The 16044-nt window shown below is 60.3% G+C and overlaps 2 protein-coding genes across 2 annotated transcripts in view; one reads left to right on the top strand and one right to left on the bottom strand.

Annotated features, from left to right (window-relative positions):
- Positions 1-9041, top strand: part of IFT172 (intraflagellar transport 172) — a 29967-nt gene extending 20926 nt beyond the window's left edge. Inside the window, exons 34-48 of the mRNA XM_063123651.1 lie at positions 1433-1542; positions 1685-1817; positions 2057-2155; positions 2352-2461; positions 2750-2813; positions 3442-3528; positions 4007-4123; positions 4227-4337; positions 5410-5529; positions 5811-5906; positions 7197-7256; positions 7373-7471; positions 7683-7836; positions 8715-8806; positions 8887-9041. Coding sequence (XP_062979721.1) covers positions 1433-1542; positions 1685-1817; positions 2057-2155; positions 2352-2461; positions 2750-2813; positions 3442-3528; positions 4007-4123; positions 4227-4337; positions 5410-5529; positions 5811-5906; positions 7197-7256; positions 7373-7471; positions 7683-7836; positions 8715-8806; positions 8887-8976 — 1542 coding nt within the window. The 3' untranslated portion in view covers positions 8977-9041. The remainder of the gene's footprint in view (positions 1-1432; positions 1543-1684; positions 1818-2056; positions 2156-2351; positions 2462-2749; positions 2814-3441; positions 3529-4006; positions 4124-4226; positions 4338-5409; positions 5530-5810; positions 5907-7196; positions 7257-7372; positions 7472-7682; positions 7837-8714; positions 8807-8886) is intronic.
- Positions 9042-9375: 334 nt separating this feature from the next.
- KRTCAP3 (keratinocyte associated protein 3) lies at positions 9376-11747 on the bottom strand. The gene is made up of 8 exons (XM_063125031.1): positions 11726-11747; positions 11287-11660; positions 10920-10979; positions 10511-10708; positions 10293-10427; positions 9821-9965; positions 9489-9577; positions 9376-9393 (listed from the first exon to the last, which is right to left on the bottom strand). The coding sequence occupies exons 1-8, from the start codon at positions 11745-11747 to the stop codon at positions 9376-9378; spliced, it is 1041 nt and encodes a 346-aa protein (XP_062981101.1).
- Between the last annotated feature and the right edge of the window lie 4297 nt (positions 11748-16044).

Raw genomic sequence — 16044 nt, forward strand, 5'->3', positions numbered from 1 at the left:
ACGTGAATCAGTGGGAAAGGCCTGTGATCATAGAATCATGGAATAGTAGTGTTGGGAAGGGGCCTCTGCAGCCATCAAGCCCAACCCCCGGCTCATTGCAGGAATCAGCAGGTCCAATAAGCCTGGTCAGGCTTTCCGACACGTCTCGGATTCGCACACCTGGGAGGCCGCACGTGTGTCGCGACGAAAGGTCTGGTCATCAGAGGGCTGCTTCTGGGCCTCTCAAGAGGTCGTTGCCTACAGTCACCTTCGCCTTCCTTTTCTTCGTCTTGGTGATTGATGGCGGGTGACTTCCGCTTGGCTCAGGTGACGGAACTTCAACCATGAGGGTCTCCTGTAGGTTGCTCCTGTTCATGGATCCTTCCTCGGAGGCTAGAGGTTGGAAGCGGTGGCTCAGTTCTAGGGGAGGGGTCTGCTTAGTGGCCGCTCTGCTTCTGATGGTGACACTTTGCCAGTTGCCCCCGTTCTCCTCCTTTGGTGAAGTTGTCAATTTCACAGGCCCCTCCTGTGGCATCCAGTGTCCTGTTCAAGAAATCTTCATCTTGCCCAGTGAGGTGGAGGCCTGATACTCTGGCCTTTGAGCATCAGAAGAGCCCTGATGCTGGAACAGGCCAAGGGTCCATCTAGTCCAGCACTCTGTTCACACAGGGGCCAACCAGCCATCGGCCAGGGACCAACAAAGCAGGACATGGTGCAACAGCACCCTCCCGCCCATGTTCCCCAGCAACTGGTGCACACAGGCTTACTTTGCTTTCAGAACCTCCAGAAGCTCATACTTCACATACACAAAGGACACGGAATAATGGGCTGAAGTTACAGGAAGCCAGATTCCAGCTGGACATCAGGAAAAACTTCCTGACTGTTAGAGCAGTACGACAATGGAATCAGTTGCCTGGTGAGGTCGTGGGCTCTCCCACACTAGAGGCCTTCAAGAGGCAGCTGGACAACCATCTGTCTGGGATGCTTTAGGGTGGACTCCTGCATTGAGCAGGGGGTTGGACTCGATGGCCTTGTAGGCCCCTTCCAACTCTGCTATTCTATGATTCTTTGCTTTCTCTTCTGCGAGGAAGGTAAACATGGCACATCTGCTACAGAACCCCAACTCTGTCCATGATTTCTACTATAGAGGAAGAAAAGAAGATAGATTTGTTAACCTTTGGTGCACGGGCTGTGTCACGGTGACTTGTGCTTCCCAAAAGACCTCAGGAGGGTGCAAATGATCCTTGCTGCCTCAGATCCCAGGCCATTGTCTTGCGCTAGTCGGACAAAGTCCAACTTCTTTGCTGCTCGCAATGACTACTGCTGACTTCCCAGAATACCCAAGGAGTATGCAAATTAGCCCTGCCACCCCTTCCCTGCGGGGGAGTGAGCCCCCACCCCCACCCACCCCAAAGCAGACGTAGGTGACCCTGGCTGTGCTTCCTTTGCTCAGGAGGCGGCCATGTGGACTGACGCCCTCCGGGTCTGCAAGGAGTATCTGCCTGGAGATCTGGAGGCCTTGCAGGAGGAGTACGAGCGAGAAGTAGCCAAGAAGGGCCCCAGGTCAGCAGGGCACGGGGTGGGGGGGGGAGGGAGGGAGGGAGGCCGGCGCCCTCTTGTGCCCCCCCCCGCATGTGAGCTCTGGGGAAGGGGCTCCCCCTTCTAACTCCCCCCAGGCCTTGACGGAAGTTCTGTTGGCTGGCAGGGGCGCTGAGGGCCTCCTGGAGCAGGCGCGGGAGTGGGAGCAGGCCGGCGAATACGCCCGGGCCGTGGACTGCTACCTGAAAGTGCGTGAGCCCAGCAGCAATGGTGCCCTCCTGGAGAGGTGCTGGATGAAGGTAGGCTTGTCCTCTGCCTGGGCTGGTTGAGGACAGGAGGAGGCGGGAGGCAGGATCCGCTGCGGCTCCCACGGTGACGGGCAGGGGGTTTGCCAGCCCCTCGTGCCTCCCGTCTGCCCCTGCCCTAGAGCTCGAGAGCTCAGCCTTCCCGGCGTCACTGCTCAGCAGCCGCCAGCCCTGGGGGCAGGAGGCCAGAGGTCCTCGCAGCAGGGGGGCCTGACGTCTTCCTCTCATGGCAGGCCGCTGAGCTGGCCATCAAGTTCCTCGGCCAGCCCCGGAGCATCGAGGTCATGCGGACCGTCGGGCCCCAGCTGGTCAGCATCCGCAAATTCAATGCGGTAAGGAGACCTGGGCACGGGGTGGGGGGGTGGCGCCCCTGGGTTTGCATTAGTGAGTGGCCCTGGCCAGGGTGGGGAGGAGCATCCAGCTGTGCGCCTTGTCCCCCTGAGCCCTCCTCTGCCCTGGAGCCCCAGGCAGCCGCCTGCTGTGCCCCCCCACACACACACAGCCACACAGCGCCTTTTCTGTCGCCAGGCTGCAGAGCTCTACCTCAACCTGGACCTGGTCAAGGAAGCCATCGATGCGTTCATGGAGGGGGAAGAGTGGAACAAGGCCAAGCGGGTGGCCAAGGAACTGGACCCCAGGTATGGGAGGGCTTAGGGATGCCCTCGGGCAGAGAAAGGGGGGCGCTCGGCCAGCCCCGCCCCTCCCCAAGAGGAATGCCCCTGGAGCGTGGCCTGGACGCTGCCTTCTGCAGCCCACGGAGGGGTCTCCCTGCTCCACTTGCTCGCCCTTTCCCTCTGGAGGGCAAGAGCTTCAGGGCACTTGTGGGGCATGGGGGAGGGAGCACACAGAGGCTGGGTCTGGGGCCCTCCTCTGCTGGGCTACGATCAGCAAGTCCCTTCCTCCCTCCCTTCCTTCCACTGACGCAGGTATGAGGAGTATGTGGATCAGCACTACAAGGAATACCTGAAGGACCAGGGCAAGGTGGACTCGGTGAGCAGGAGGGAGGAGGAGGAGGAGGAGGAGGAGGAGGATCTGTTCTCGATCCTCCCAGAGTGCAGGACACGGAATAACGGGCTCAAGTTAAACGAAGCCAGATTCCGGCTGGACATCAGGAAAAACTTCCTGGCTGTTAGAGCAGTACGACAATGGAACCCATGACCTAGGGAGGTGGTGGGCTCTCCCACACGAGAGACAGCTATCTGTCAGGGATGCTTTGAGGTGGATTCCTGCATTAAGCAGGGGGTTGGACTTGATGGCCTTAGAGGCCCCTTCCAGCTTTCCTTTTCCATGATTCTATGAGGAGAGGCGCAGAAGCCATCAGTCTGGGCAGACATCTTCCCCACCAATGGTGATCCATGCGAGGTTTCCCGGCCCTTTAGGGCAAGCTGAACAGGCCCAGCGGGCTGGAGCAAGCAAGGCGCCGGCGGGGTGTTAGAACACAGGGCCCTGGGGGCCGTCTGCGGGGGGGCGGGCTGTGCGTGTGCTGGAGGCGAGGTGCTGTTCAGGTGGCGACTGTGTCCTGCAGGCTGCCCCACGCTGTGTGCGTTTGAGGGGGGGGGGAACGCGCGTGTCTTCCCCCACCCCACCCGTCCTCTCACTGCCTTTTCTCCCTTGACAGCTGGTGGGCGTGGATGTCGTGGCTGCCCTCGACATGTATGTGGAGAGGGAGCAGTGGGAGAAGTGCCTTGAGACGGCAGCCAAGCAGGTAGGGCGGGGGGGGGGGCAGGCCCCCCAGGGATCCTCCAGCAGCCCCTGGGGATTAGAAATGCTTATCCTAAGCAGCAAGCTCTGCCTCCGTTCCACCCCCAAAGCCAAGAACTCCCGGAGACATGGGCCCCACCACCACCGCCGCCCCTCCATTACTGTGGGCCAGGCAAAGCCCTGGGGTGAGACAAAAAAGGTGGGGACGAAGCTGCCCCCCACCCGCAGCTGCGCTGGCCTGCCTTCAGGGGGAGGAGAGCCCAAGCGCGGGAGGCCTCTTGCACCCCCTGGCTGGGGGAACGTGACCACCCACAGGTCTGCCGCAGGGACAGTGCTAGCAGTGACAGGTTGGCCGTCCCCATCCCCAAGGGAGGGTCAGCCTCTCTCCCTCTCTCCCCCCCACCCACACTAGTTCTCAGCAGCTGCAAACCTTCTACGCCTCTGTGTCTCCCTCTTCTGGCATCTGCTCCTTGTCCTTGCAGAACTATAAGGTGCTGCACAAGTACGTGGCTCTGTACGCCACCCACCTCATCCGAGAGGGCGGCTGGGATAAAGCCCTGAGCCTCTACGTCCAGCACGGCGCTCCTGCCAACGCCCAGGTAACGGAGGCGGCTGGGGCTGGCAGAGGAGAGGGGCCGGGTTGGCAGGCAGGTCTCTCGCTCCGACTCTGACCAGAGGCTCCTCCCCCCCACTCCCGCTCAGAATTTCAACATTTATAAGCGGCTTTTTGTGGAGATGGTGAACGCTGCCAACCAGAACCGTGCAGAGGCCTTTCGCAGCTGGGCGGACCTGCGGGACGTGCTCTTCAACCTGGTGAGTAATGAGAGGGGGCTGCAACGGGGCCGGTCTGTGGCTTCGCAGCTCCTGCTGCTGCTGGAGCCACCCAGCACCCCACCGCTTCCTTAGTCAGGGGCCTCCCAGAGGTCTAGCTCTCGCACGGCAGTCGTGCAGGAATTGGGCACAACAGACAGACGTAGAGAGGCTCCCTGCTCCCCAAGGACCCCGGCTCTCCCGACTCAAAGAGTGCTTATCAACGGAACCTTCTCAAACTGGGGAGAGGCAACGAGTGGGGTGCCGCAGAGCTCAGTCCTGGGCCCAGTGCTCTTCAACATTTTTATGAATGATTTGGACGAGGAGGTGCAGGGAACGCTGATCAAATTTGCAGATGACACAAAATTGGGTGGGATAGCTAATACCCTGGAAGACAGAAACAAACTTCAAAGGGATCTTGATAGGAAGAGATCCCAGCCCTCCTCTGTGTGACCTTTTAAGTACTTGAAGAGTGCTATCATGCCTCCCCTCAATCTTCTCTTCTCCGGGCTAAACATGCCCAGTTCTTTCAGTCTCTCTTCAGAGGGCATCCAGACCAGCCCCAGCCTGGTGCCCTCCAGATGCTTTGGACTGCACCTCCTATTAGCCCCAGTCTGCGTAGCTGGGGATGATGGGAGTTGTGGTCCAAGTGGGGAAAGCAGGGGGGTGTCTCTAGTCTCCCAGGCAAAGCAGGGGGTGGGGGGGCGTTGCCTTCACGGCCTGCGGCCCAGTCCCTTAAACAAGGATGCCAGTGCCTTGGGGGGGGCCCTCGGCCGCCTGCCTGTGGACCCCATGCTCAGCCCACTGAGCACCCCCAGGACCCATCGGCCAGGAGCTGCCCTGCTCCTGCACAGCCCTGGTGTTCCTTCAGGGGAAGGGACAATGAGCAGGGGGTTGGACTTGATGGCCTTTTAGGCCCCTTCCAACTCTACTACTCTAGGATTCTATGAAGGGCCCTCCTCTTCACCCCCCACCCCCTGGGGTGAGCCTGTCGGTTGCTGGGGGAGGGGGGCGTAGGTCCTGCCCTCCCCACCCCAGCCAGGCTGAGCTGACGTGCTTCCCTTTTCTCTCTCAGTGTGACAACCTTGTGAAGTCCAGCGAGGCCAACACACCTGCACACGAGGAGTTTGAGACCATGCTGCTTGTGTCTCACTACTATGCCACGCGAGCCGCAGCCCAGAGCATCAAGCAGCTGGTGGGTGAGAGGAGGGGGACTGGGGAGTCCTCCCGGCAGCGCCCAGCTCCCCACCCCCAGGCCCGGCCCGGCGGGAAGTGGCACCCGGGCTCAGCCCACGACAGCTGCCCTGCAGCCCCCATTCCAGGCAGCTCCCTTAGGCCGCGTTCTGCTCCCTTGTGAGGAGCCCCCTGGGCAGACCCCTTCCTCCCCTCCCTCCCTCGTGGGGTGGGGGGAGACCCTTGTGGGGGGAGGGGGCTCTTGTGGCACAGACCCCGAGGGATGTGGCTCTCTGCCCCCAGGACACTGTGGCAGCCAAACTCTCCGTCTCCTTGTTGCGCCACACTGAGATCATCCCGGCAGACAAGGCCTTCTATGAAGCTGGGACGGCAGCCAAGGTGAGGAGAGGCAGCGGCCACATCTCATGAACATGCGTCTCACCCCGGAGGCAGACCCCCACCGCCTCCAGGTCAAAGGGAGCCCAACTGGGAAAGGCCCTGGACAGCCCACGCCAGGCAAGCCGCGCAGGGAACTAGCCTGCTCCTGGGAGGCTCTCCTGGGCACACGGAGGAGGCGTTGGCCGGCCGGCTTCACCCTCCTCTGTTGAGGGAAGGGGTCCAAGAGCACCTTTGGGGCACAAGGGTCCCCACAGCAGCTTCTGGGAGTTGGAAGCAGGTCCAGGGGCTGGAGCGACTCTGCCGTGGGGGAAGGGGCAGCTGGCCACGGGACTCTCCAGCTGAGAGGGAGAAGCAAGTCTCCCTTTCATCCCACCCCACGTGCCATGAAGCTGGTTGGTGGGAAATGCAGGGCAGCTCAAAGGGGGCGGGCTCCTCCCTTACCCAGCACATAGATATACTACGGAATCCACTACCTCCATGGATCTATGGATCGCAATAAAGATGTATGTATGGTATGGAATCCGCTACCACAGGATATCAGGATGGCTTTAAAAGGGGGTCGGATACATTCCTGGAGGAGGAGGAGGAGATCCATGGCTGCTGATCCCGGCAGTGGAGTCTCAGCCTCTTCATACCAATCACTGGGGAGCATGAGCCAGGGGGGGGGGCTCTTGTGGGCTTCCTGTGGAGGCCTCCGGTTAGCCCCTTGGGGAAGGGCGTGCTGCCAGGGGGAGCTGGTCTTACCCAGTGTGTCTCCTACGCTCTTGTTCCAGAGACGGCATGGCGTGTGCCGTCCCCCCAGAGGCCTCCCCATGTCCTCTGAGCATGTGGGGTCAGCTTGATCTGGGGCTTGCCTGGCTGGCAGGCTGCGCACATCCCCTCTCCCAGAGGGGGGCTTGCCTGGAACTGCTGCTTCCGACCTGCCCTGGACCCCCCTCCTCCTCCTCCTCCTCTTCCTGCTGAGGCCTCCTTCCTGGCGGCCACCCAAGGCCTCTTCTTGGTCAGGAGCTGCCGCTGGGGATGGAACCTGGGATGGGCACACCGCCCCAGCCCAGCCCGTCTGCACCCAGGTTCTGCCAGTGTGCGTCCCGCACCTTAAGCTGCCTCTCCTCTGCCTGCCGGCCAAGTCCTGGCTGCCAGCTCTGGGCGGGCCTCGGTGGTGGCAGGCATGGCGGGGGCCCTCCTGGGGACCCACTCAGATGGGTGGCAGAGCGCCAGACCGGGGGTGGGGGAGCAGCCTGTCCTCCGCCCCCCACCCACCCAGGCCTCTCGTCTCTCCCTTCTCTCCAGGCAGTCGGTTGGGAGAACATGGCCTTCATCTTCCTGAACCGCTTCCTTGACCTGACCGATGTGAGTCCCAGGGCCGGGTTGCCCCTGCTTTCCCGCGCTGCCCAGGTGGTTGGGGCTGGGGCTGGGGCTGGGGCTGTGCTGCTTCCTTCCCCCCTGACCGCATGTGCTCTGCCCAGGCCATCGAGGAGGGCTCCTTGGATGCTCTGGACCACTCGGACTTCCAGAACACCGACATCCCCTTTGAAGTGCCGCTGCCTGCCAAGCAACACGTCTCGGTGAGCACTTCTGCACCTTCCCACCTGCCCAGCCCCGGCCTGCGTAGTGCGAGGTGGTGGGAGAGAGAGAGAGGGAGAGCGAGCACGCGTGGTCCCGAGGGGAGGACACGTGCGCCTTCCTCTCCTCGCTCCCACGAAGGCTGCGACCGCAGCTGCTGCAACTGTGCTACCTGCTGGCTCCCTCTGAGCGACGCTGGCCCTTCTGCCGCAGGAAGAGCAGCGCGAGGAGATCCGGGATTGGGTGCTCACTGTCTCCATGGATCAGCGGCTGGAGCAGGTGCTGCCGCAGGATGAACGGGACACCTACGAGGCTTCGCTGGTGGCGGTGAGCACGGGCGTGCGTTCCCTGCCCTGCCTCATCACAGGTGAGAAGACTGGGTGGGAGGGAGGGAGGGGGCTAGGGCCGTGAGCCCCCTTCCCCCACCCCCGCTGCTGCTGTTTCCCCTCCGTCCGGGGGCCGGGGGCGCTGGCTGGAGACGCGGCATCCCCAGGGGCGCTTGTGCAGCGCTCTCAGTCCCCGTCCTCTGGCAGAAGTCAGCAGGCTGGCACATCCGATGAAGCTCCTCAGGACATTTGCCATTGGTGAGAAGGGGCAGCAGCAGCAGCGCGTGTGAGGATTCTTTAACATTTAGAGACCTCAGGCAGCAAGAGGAGGCTCCATCTTGAAAGAGCCCCCCCTCCCCTCCCCCACAGGAGGCCTCTCCCAAAGTGGTGCCTGCTGCAGCCAGCGAGCACCAGCACCATCTTGGAGGAGGAGGAGCAAGAGGAGGAGGAGGAGGCCTTCCCAGCGGTGTGAGAGAAGGGTGGGGGAATGCTCCCCCCAGGGCCCTGCCAGTGTGATGATGGCAGAGCCGGCCGGCCTCGACAGGGTGGTTCCTCCCCCTAGCCGGGAGAGACCTGCCCTGGTGCCTGTTCCGGTTCTCCCTCAAAGTGGGGGTTCCTGCCGTCCCCCACACTGGCTCTCTACAGTGCAATCCTGCACTCGTCTACTCAGAAGTAAGTCCCACTGGTTTCGATGGGACTTCCCTCTCAGCCAGTGCATAGAGGACGGCAGCAACAATCCATTCACTGCCACCTAAGATGTGGAGAGATTTCTGCTCTGAGGGGAGGGGGGCGGACAGACAGACGGACAAACCGTTCCCTGCACTTGTCCTCCGGGCTTCTGCTGACAGCAGAGGGGGGGCAGAGGTCCAGGCCGGGCCCTGACAGCCTTCTCCTCCTCCTCCTCCACCACCGCCTCCAGGCTACCCTGTGCTGAGGAACAAGGTGGAGTTCAAGCGGCCCGGCAGAGAGGCCGACAAGGACAGCTGGAACAAGTTCCTGATGGCTGTCAAGGTGAGGGGGGTGGAGGGTGGCGTCGGGGTCGGGGTGGGCCCGGCGCTGCTCCCCACCTCACCTGCCTCCCTCCCTCGCAGATGTCCCACAGCCCGCCCTGCCAGGACGTCCTCCAGTTCATCGGCCAGTGGTGCGGGGGCCTGCCCAGCACCAGCTTCTCCTTCCAGTGAGCCGCTCTCTTGCCTGGGCTGGATTGCTCTCCTCTCTTATTAATAAAGGTCTTGTTTGTACAGCTCTTTTTCTGGCCCTCTCTCTGGGCCGGGGGGGGGGGGGGCACAGCAGCCGGGCAGCCTGGGGGCAAACAGCCCCTCCCGGGTGGCCCAAACCACACGCCTCTCGAGGCTTGGCAAGCGGGGCGCCCAAGGAAGGCGCTGGATGAGGCTGAGTGGTTTTCTAGGGATGGGCCGGAAATGGAGACCATGAGAAGAGGCATGAAGGAGCCTCGGGGTGGGGGCAGATCCAGGAAAGTCTGGGCCTGAGAACAGGGCAGGCAGCCTGTGAAGAGTCTGTTGGGAAGCTGTAACCCAGCGCAGCCGTACCGGGAGCCCCGGGCTGCAGCTCTCTGTGTCTCAGACTCCAAAGGGCTCCTGTGGAGAGGGAAGGGGGGGCGGGCAGGCAGGCAGGCAGGCAGGCGAGCGAGGGCTGCAGCTCCAGCCTGGCGGGGTTGCCGAGCAGCGCCCACCCGTGTGCAGAGCGGCCCAGGGCAGTGGGGCAGCACGGCCCTGCTCAGGCCCAGGCCAGGAGGCCGGGCCAGGAAAGGCCACGCTGAGGCTGCCGGGGAGCCGCGGGTGCCCGTGGGGAGGGAGGGACGCTTTTCCACAGCGTGAACGCTCTTTATTTTGGCTGCAGCACTTGCAGGCCCTCCCCGGGGTCTTGCTTCCTGGTCTGTTTGTTGGCCAGCTCCGCCCAAAGAGCTCCCTGGGTTGCCATTGCTGCCCTCTGGGAGGCTGCCACATGCAGGCGGCTGAGGAGAAGGGGGCCCTCTGCTTCTCCCAAGGCAGCCGGTGCTCTTACCCAGCTGGGGGCCTCCCCACACTGCTGGCAGTAGCAGGCCCGCTTGCGCTCCTTGGCCGGTACGGTTCTCTTTGAAGCAGGGCGCTGCTTCGAGGGCAAAGGCAGGCCCTGCTTTCTGCAGCTGCTTCAGGTCGGGGGGAGGGAGCTGAAGGCCAGTTTGGGCAGAACCTAATCCACACCGTCTAGCTGTCCACGAGTCCATCCAGGCCCCCCCCAGGGCAAGGGGCAGCCAAGCCCAGAAGGTGGCTGGCTCTCTTTCCCCCTAAAAGCAGCCCCGCCTGTGTGTCGAGGGTGGGGGCAGGTGCTCCTTCCTCTGCAGCCTCGGCTTCTTGGGCGCCATCCTGCAGCTGGAGAGAAGCAGAGACGTCTCTGAGCCAAGGCCCCCGGGGAGGGCTGGGCCCTCACCTCCTCCAGGCAACCAGGCTTTCAGCAGCAGAGAAGCAGGCATGTTGGGGCAGGGGACGTGTCTTACCAAAGCCTCCTGGCAGGGGACTGCAGAGGCCCTGATCCCACGAAGCGAGAGCGACGCCATGCAGCACCAGGCAGACAAGCCAGCCTCCATGGCGGCCATCACCAGGGAAGGAAGCCAGAGGACCAGGGTGGTGTCCTGAGAGGGAGCAGGACAGCATGAATTGGGGAAGGGTTGAGGGGGGCAAAGGCAGGAGTGACGAGTTGGGGGGGGCAACTCACATAGATCCGGGTGGTGTCAAAAGGGCACTCGTTGGTCATCACGCTGCGGGCATCGCGGGGCAGGGCAGAGCTGTTGCAACCCAGGAGCAGGAGGCGGCCACTGCTGGCCACGGTGAGCGAGATGGCAAGGAGCAGGCCCACGCAGCAAGCCCCCGAGACCAGGCTGTTGGCCAGGGCAGCAAAGAGCATGACCCAGGGCTGAGCAGGAAGGTTGGCGGGGAGATGGGAAGGGAAGAGGGTTACGCCTGGACTGCAGCTCCGGCTCCCCTTGCAGCAAAGGGCCCAGCAGACAGCCATGCCAGCAAGCGAACTGCCACAGCTGGGTCTGCGGAGGCGCCGCTGACACACCCGGAAGGGCAAAGGGCGCCCCGGGAGCAGAGCCAGCCCTGCAAGGAAGGAGGGCACTCACCAAGGCGCGCGGGGAGCCGCTCCGAGACAGCAGGATGGCCAACACGCCCGTCGCAATGCTCTGCGGAGGAGGACCCAAGGACACAGCTGTGGCCCCCACATCCCTGCCCTGAGGGATCGCGGCCCCCCTCAACCCCACGGCTTCAAAGTGGCTGCAGAGCGCAAAGGGGGAACCGGCCGCCCTCAGGAAGTCGCCCTAGGCAGGCAGCGCCCTGCAAACGTCCCCCACCCGCCCCCCATGAACCATCAGCCCGGCTGGGCAGCGTTTGGGCTGGAGACGCGCTCCCTGGCCAGGAGTCTCCGTGGCAGGATCAGGGCTCTCGAAGGCAGCCGGGGGGGGGGGGGGCGTCGCCCCGCCGCTCACTCACCAACAAGCCCGAGAGCACCGCGACGACGTTGGCCACGGCGTACTCGGAGGTGATGGCGCGGCCGGGCCGGGCCACGTGGCGCAGGACGGCGCCGTGGACGATGGCACCCAGGACCAAGGTCAAGTGGCCCAGCACCACCAGCGAGATGCCCGTGCGCACGAGCCGCTGGCGGCTCTGCCCCACGCCTGCAAGAGAGAGGGGGCGGTGGGCGGGTGAGGGGCACCGAGCGGGCTCTCGGGGCAGCGCGAGCGCGGCTGCTCGGGTGGGAGCCTCGGGTAGGGCCGAGCTGGGGGGGGGGTCGGGGGCGGCCACGGGGTCGTTCTCTCCGCCGGCGGTGGGGTTTCGCGGGCAGCGGCCGAGAAAGCGGGCCGGGCCTGGGCGCGGGGAGACCGGCGGGCCCCGGGCGGGGGACTATGGAAGGGGCAGCCGGGCCACTCACCGACGTCACCGCAGCGCCCCATCGCGTTTCCTGCCCTCCGCTGAACCCGCCTTCGCGCGGGGCGGGGCGGGGCGGGACGGGGCGGGACGGGCGACGCCGGCCGCGCGGGAAGGGCTCCTGCAAATCCCGCGTGGGAACCGGAGCTGCTGCCGCCGCGCGCTCTTGCGGAGCTGCGCTTCAGCGGGAACGCCGTGGCAGCAGCGGCCGCCGGGCCCAGGGGAGCACTTTGCCGGTCACGTTGGGCGGCAGCTGCGGCTTCTTGCCAGCCTTGCGGAGGCTTTCGACTGAGACGGAGGAGGAACCGGTCACTGTCCAGGTTTTAGGAACAGAAGAAGAGCCGCGATGCTGGATCAGAGCAAGGGCCCCTCTAGTCCAGCACTCCGTTCACCCCAATGGGAAGCCCACAAGCGGCACCCTCCCGCCCATGTTCCCCAGCGACTGGTGGATTTAGTCATGCTGCCTGATATGGGAGGAAGCACATAGCCATCAAAGCCAGTAGCCATTGACAGCGGTCTCCTCCGGGAATTCATCCAACTCCCTTTTAAAGCCATCCAAATTGGTGGCCATCACTACTTGTGGTAGCGAATTCCATAGTTTTACTATGTGCTGTGTGCAGAAATCCTTCCTTTTCTCTGTCCTGAATTGCCCACCAATCTCAGCTTCTTGGGATGACCCTGCTGTGTTCTAGTATTACGAGAGAGGGAGAAAAATATCTCCCTGTCCCCATTCTCTACACCAGGTATCATTTTGTACACCTCTATCATGTCTCCCCTCAGCCTCCTTTTTCCAAGCTAAACAATCCCAGTTCACAGGGAAGATGCTCCAGCCCCTTTGTCATTTTCATTGCCCTTTTCTGCACTTTTACCAACCCTACAATATAATTTTTCAGATGCGGTGACCAGAACTGTATTCAGTATTCAAAGTGTGGTGGCACCATAGCAGTATGCTTACATTGAACCACATTTGTCATTTAGATGCCCATTTTTCCAGTTGGGAGAGGCACCACCCAAAATAATTCAGTGAAATCAGGGCACTTGGGCACTTCACTGCACACGCCGAATTCCAGATGATTTATTCCAGATGATTTATGATTAACAAACTAGCTAAAAGTGGCCTAGATGGAACAACTATTAGGTGGATCCACAGTTGGCTACAGAATCGGACTCAAAGAGTGTTTATCAACGGAACCTTCTCAAACTGGGGAGAGGCAACGAGTGGGGTACCGCAGAGCTCAGTCCTGGGCCCAGTGCTCTTCAACATTTTTATTAATGATTTGGAGGAGGAAGTGCAGGGAATGCTTATCAAATTTGCAGATGACACAAAATTGGGTGGGATAGCTAATACCCTGGAAGACAGAAATAAACTTCAAAGGGATCTTGATAAGCTGGAGTGCTGGGCTGAAAACAACAGGAGGAAATTTAATAGGGATAAATGCCAAGTTCTACATTTAGGAAATAGAAACCAAAGGCAGTTACAAGATGGGGGATACTTGGCTCAGCGATACTACAAACGAGAAGGATCTTGGAATTGTTGTAGATCACAAGCTGAATATGAGCCAACAGTGCGATACGGCTTCAAGAAAGGCAACTGCTATTTTGGGCTGCATGAATAGAGGTATAGCTTCCAAATCACGTGAGGTACTGGTTCCTCTCTATTTGGCCCTGGTTAGGCCTCATCTAGAGTATTGCATCCAGTTCTGGGCTCCACAATTCAAGAAGGACCCAGACAAACTGGAGCGTGTTCAGAGAAGGGCAACCAGGATGATCATGGGTCTGGAAACAAAGCCCTATGAAGAGAGGCTGAAAGAACTGGGCATATTTAGCCCGGAGAAGAGATTGAGGGGAGACATGCTAGCACTCTTCAAATACTTCAACGGTTGTCACACAGAGGAGGGCCGGGATCTCTTCTCGATCCTCCCAGAGTGCAGGACGCAGAATAATGGGCTCAAGTGACAGGAAGCCAGATTCCTGTTGCACACCAGGAAAAACTTCCTGACTATTAGAGCAGTGCGACAATGGAATCAGTTGCCTAGGGAGGTGGTGGTCTCTCCTACACTAGAGGCCTTCGAGGCAGCTGGACAAGCATCTGTCAGGGATGCTTTAGGGTGGATTCCTGCATTGAGCAGGGGTTGGACTTGATGGCCTTGTAGGCCCCTTCCAACTCTGCTGTTCTATGATTCTGTTTCTATGAACAAGTTGAAAAGCATTGGTCCCAATACAGATCCCTGTGGAACTCTACTCTCTGCTTTCTGTTCTTTAACCACTTACTGATCCATTTATTCTTATTCCATGACTGCTAAGTTTGGTGGGGGACTTTGTCGAATGCCCTTTGGGAGTCCAAGTACTCAATGTCTAACAGATCACCTGTGTACATATTTAGTGACACTCTCAAAGAACTCTGAAATATTATTGAGACTGGACTTAGGTTTGCAGAGGCCATGTTGATTCTTTTTCAGCCAAGCTTGTCCTTCTATGTGCTTTGGGCACAATCTATCCAAATAGTTGGCAGCCCCTAAACTTGGAAGATTGCTGAGTGTCCAACGCAGGGTGGCGGGGTGGGGTGGGGAGAGCGAATGGCTACTACGCATTCCAGCTACCCTGCATTTCTGCTAGACAGATGATTTTGCCTATCTAGCAGCAGCACCTCAGACAGGGAGAGGACGCTGGGGGGAGGGGCATGAGAAAAGGAGTAACGCAGCTGTCTCTCTCTCCTAACCTCCCTGCCTCTGGAACACCTGCTTTGCCCAGTCTCCACGCTCTCTTTCTCAAACGCGGAGGAAACAGGCATGATTCTCTGTGTCAGCTATATTAACTCCAAGCATCAACTGTAAGCTAGGAGATAGAAAATGGAAACATTGGTAGGACTGCAAAGAGCCACACTTTCAAGTACCTCCAACACAAGCCTTGAGAATTAAAGGATTTGCCCTGTGCTTGGGGCAGACTCCGAAGTGAAGCACAGCCGGCTGCACCCCCTCCCACACTTCCAAGCTCGTGTTAAAATAGTAGTATTTGCCGTGGCACGTGGCACACCAGTTGCACTTCATACGGCTAATAATCATGTTCGTGTACCCAGACGCTGGCTGATGTGGAAGGGGGAAGGATGCTGCAATGACCCAAGAATTGCATCTGCCCATTTGCCCTCTCCTCCTCCTCCCCCCACTCCCCAAAACACGGGAGGCGGATGGGAGAGGTCTTGTTAATTGGTGCCCGAGAGCCTCGGGAGAAGGGACAAGATAAATCCACACGTCCAAACGAGATCGAGCTGGATGGGGTGACTTGTGATATGGAAGGAGAGTCTGTACGAAGGAGGAGAGGAAGCTGCAATGCGTGCGTGTGCGCTCTCTCTCTCTATGCTTTGCCTGCCTGGGACAAACTCCCGGCCCCCACTGTTTTTGAAGCCAGTGGGACTTCAAACGGCTGGGTTTGGGCAACTTGTGGCCTTCCAAATTTTTGGCCTACAACTCCCATCATCCCTAGACAGCATAGCCAATGGTGAAACTTCATGGGAGTTGTTTACAGATGGAGAGCCAGTTGCCCACTGCTGGGGAAAAAAAAGAGTGAAGGAGACTGGGGTTTAATCATAGAATAGCAGAGTTGGAAGGGGCCTACAAGGCCATCCAGTCCAACCCCCTGCTCAATGCAGGAATCCACCCTAAAACATCCCGGACAATATATCTTTAATCTGTGATTCCTTTTTATTCTTTTGACGTTACTTCCTGTGGAACTTCTATTTTCAGAAATCGTGAAAGAGCTTAAGTGAAAGATTAGGACTCACATCTTGGAGGGCTCCGAACCCTTCCATGTCCCGGGAATTATACCACTCCGCTTGCTGATCAATTTCTGCCCAGCATTAAATCTAACTTAAGAACCGCCGTGGTCCTGGAGAGCACACGGTCCGGCTCTTTGACACAAGGAACGGCTCCCGTGAGACAGCGATGCCTGGCAAAACGTCCGACAGCCAGAGCACGGTGGGAAAGCTCTTTGCCGAGATGGGGCGGGGAGGCGTGCACAGGACTGCCCACGCCAGGCCCCGCCATGGCGGACAGAAGCACGTCCCCGCAGGAGGCTCCGCTGGCAGGCAGAAGTCCCTCAGTCCCTCCTCCATCTCCCACCTGGCCCAGAGCCAGATCAGATGTTGAGCAGGCCCTGCACAGGCAAGGGCCAAGTCACTCCAGGAGGCCACAGCTGGAGCCCCGGCCAGCCGCCTCCTCTCCAAATTCCAGGCGAGGGCACACCAGGCACACACAGGCTGCAGTGGCTTATTTACAAAACAGTTTATTAAAAATAGGAACAGGAACGACACTTGGGGAGGCCCCAGCA

The sequence above is a fragment of the Elgaria multicarinata genome, chromosome 4, assembly GCF_023053635.1.
Source record: "Elgaria multicarinata webbii isolate HBS135686 ecotype San Diego chromosome 4, rElgMul1.1.pri, whole genome shotgun sequence".
Lineage (NCBI taxonomy): Eukaryota > Metazoa > Chordata > Lepidosauria > Squamata > Anguidae > Elgaria > Elgaria multicarinata.

Excerpts from the sequence above, each read along its gene's own strand:
- KRTCAP3 (XM_063125031.1), bottom strand. The coding sequence starts at position 11,747 with ATGGGGCGCTGCGGTGACGTCG. Across the intron at positions 10,980-11,286 it reads CGGTGCTCTCGGGCTTGTTG|AGCATTGCGACGGGCGTGTT; the intron begins GTGAGTGAGCGG and ends CCTCCTCCGCAG. Across the intron at positions 9,966-10,292 it reads TCCCCTGCCAGGAGGCTTTG|CTCCCTCCCCCCGACCTGAA; the intron begins GTAAGACACGTC and ends ACTGGCCTTCAG.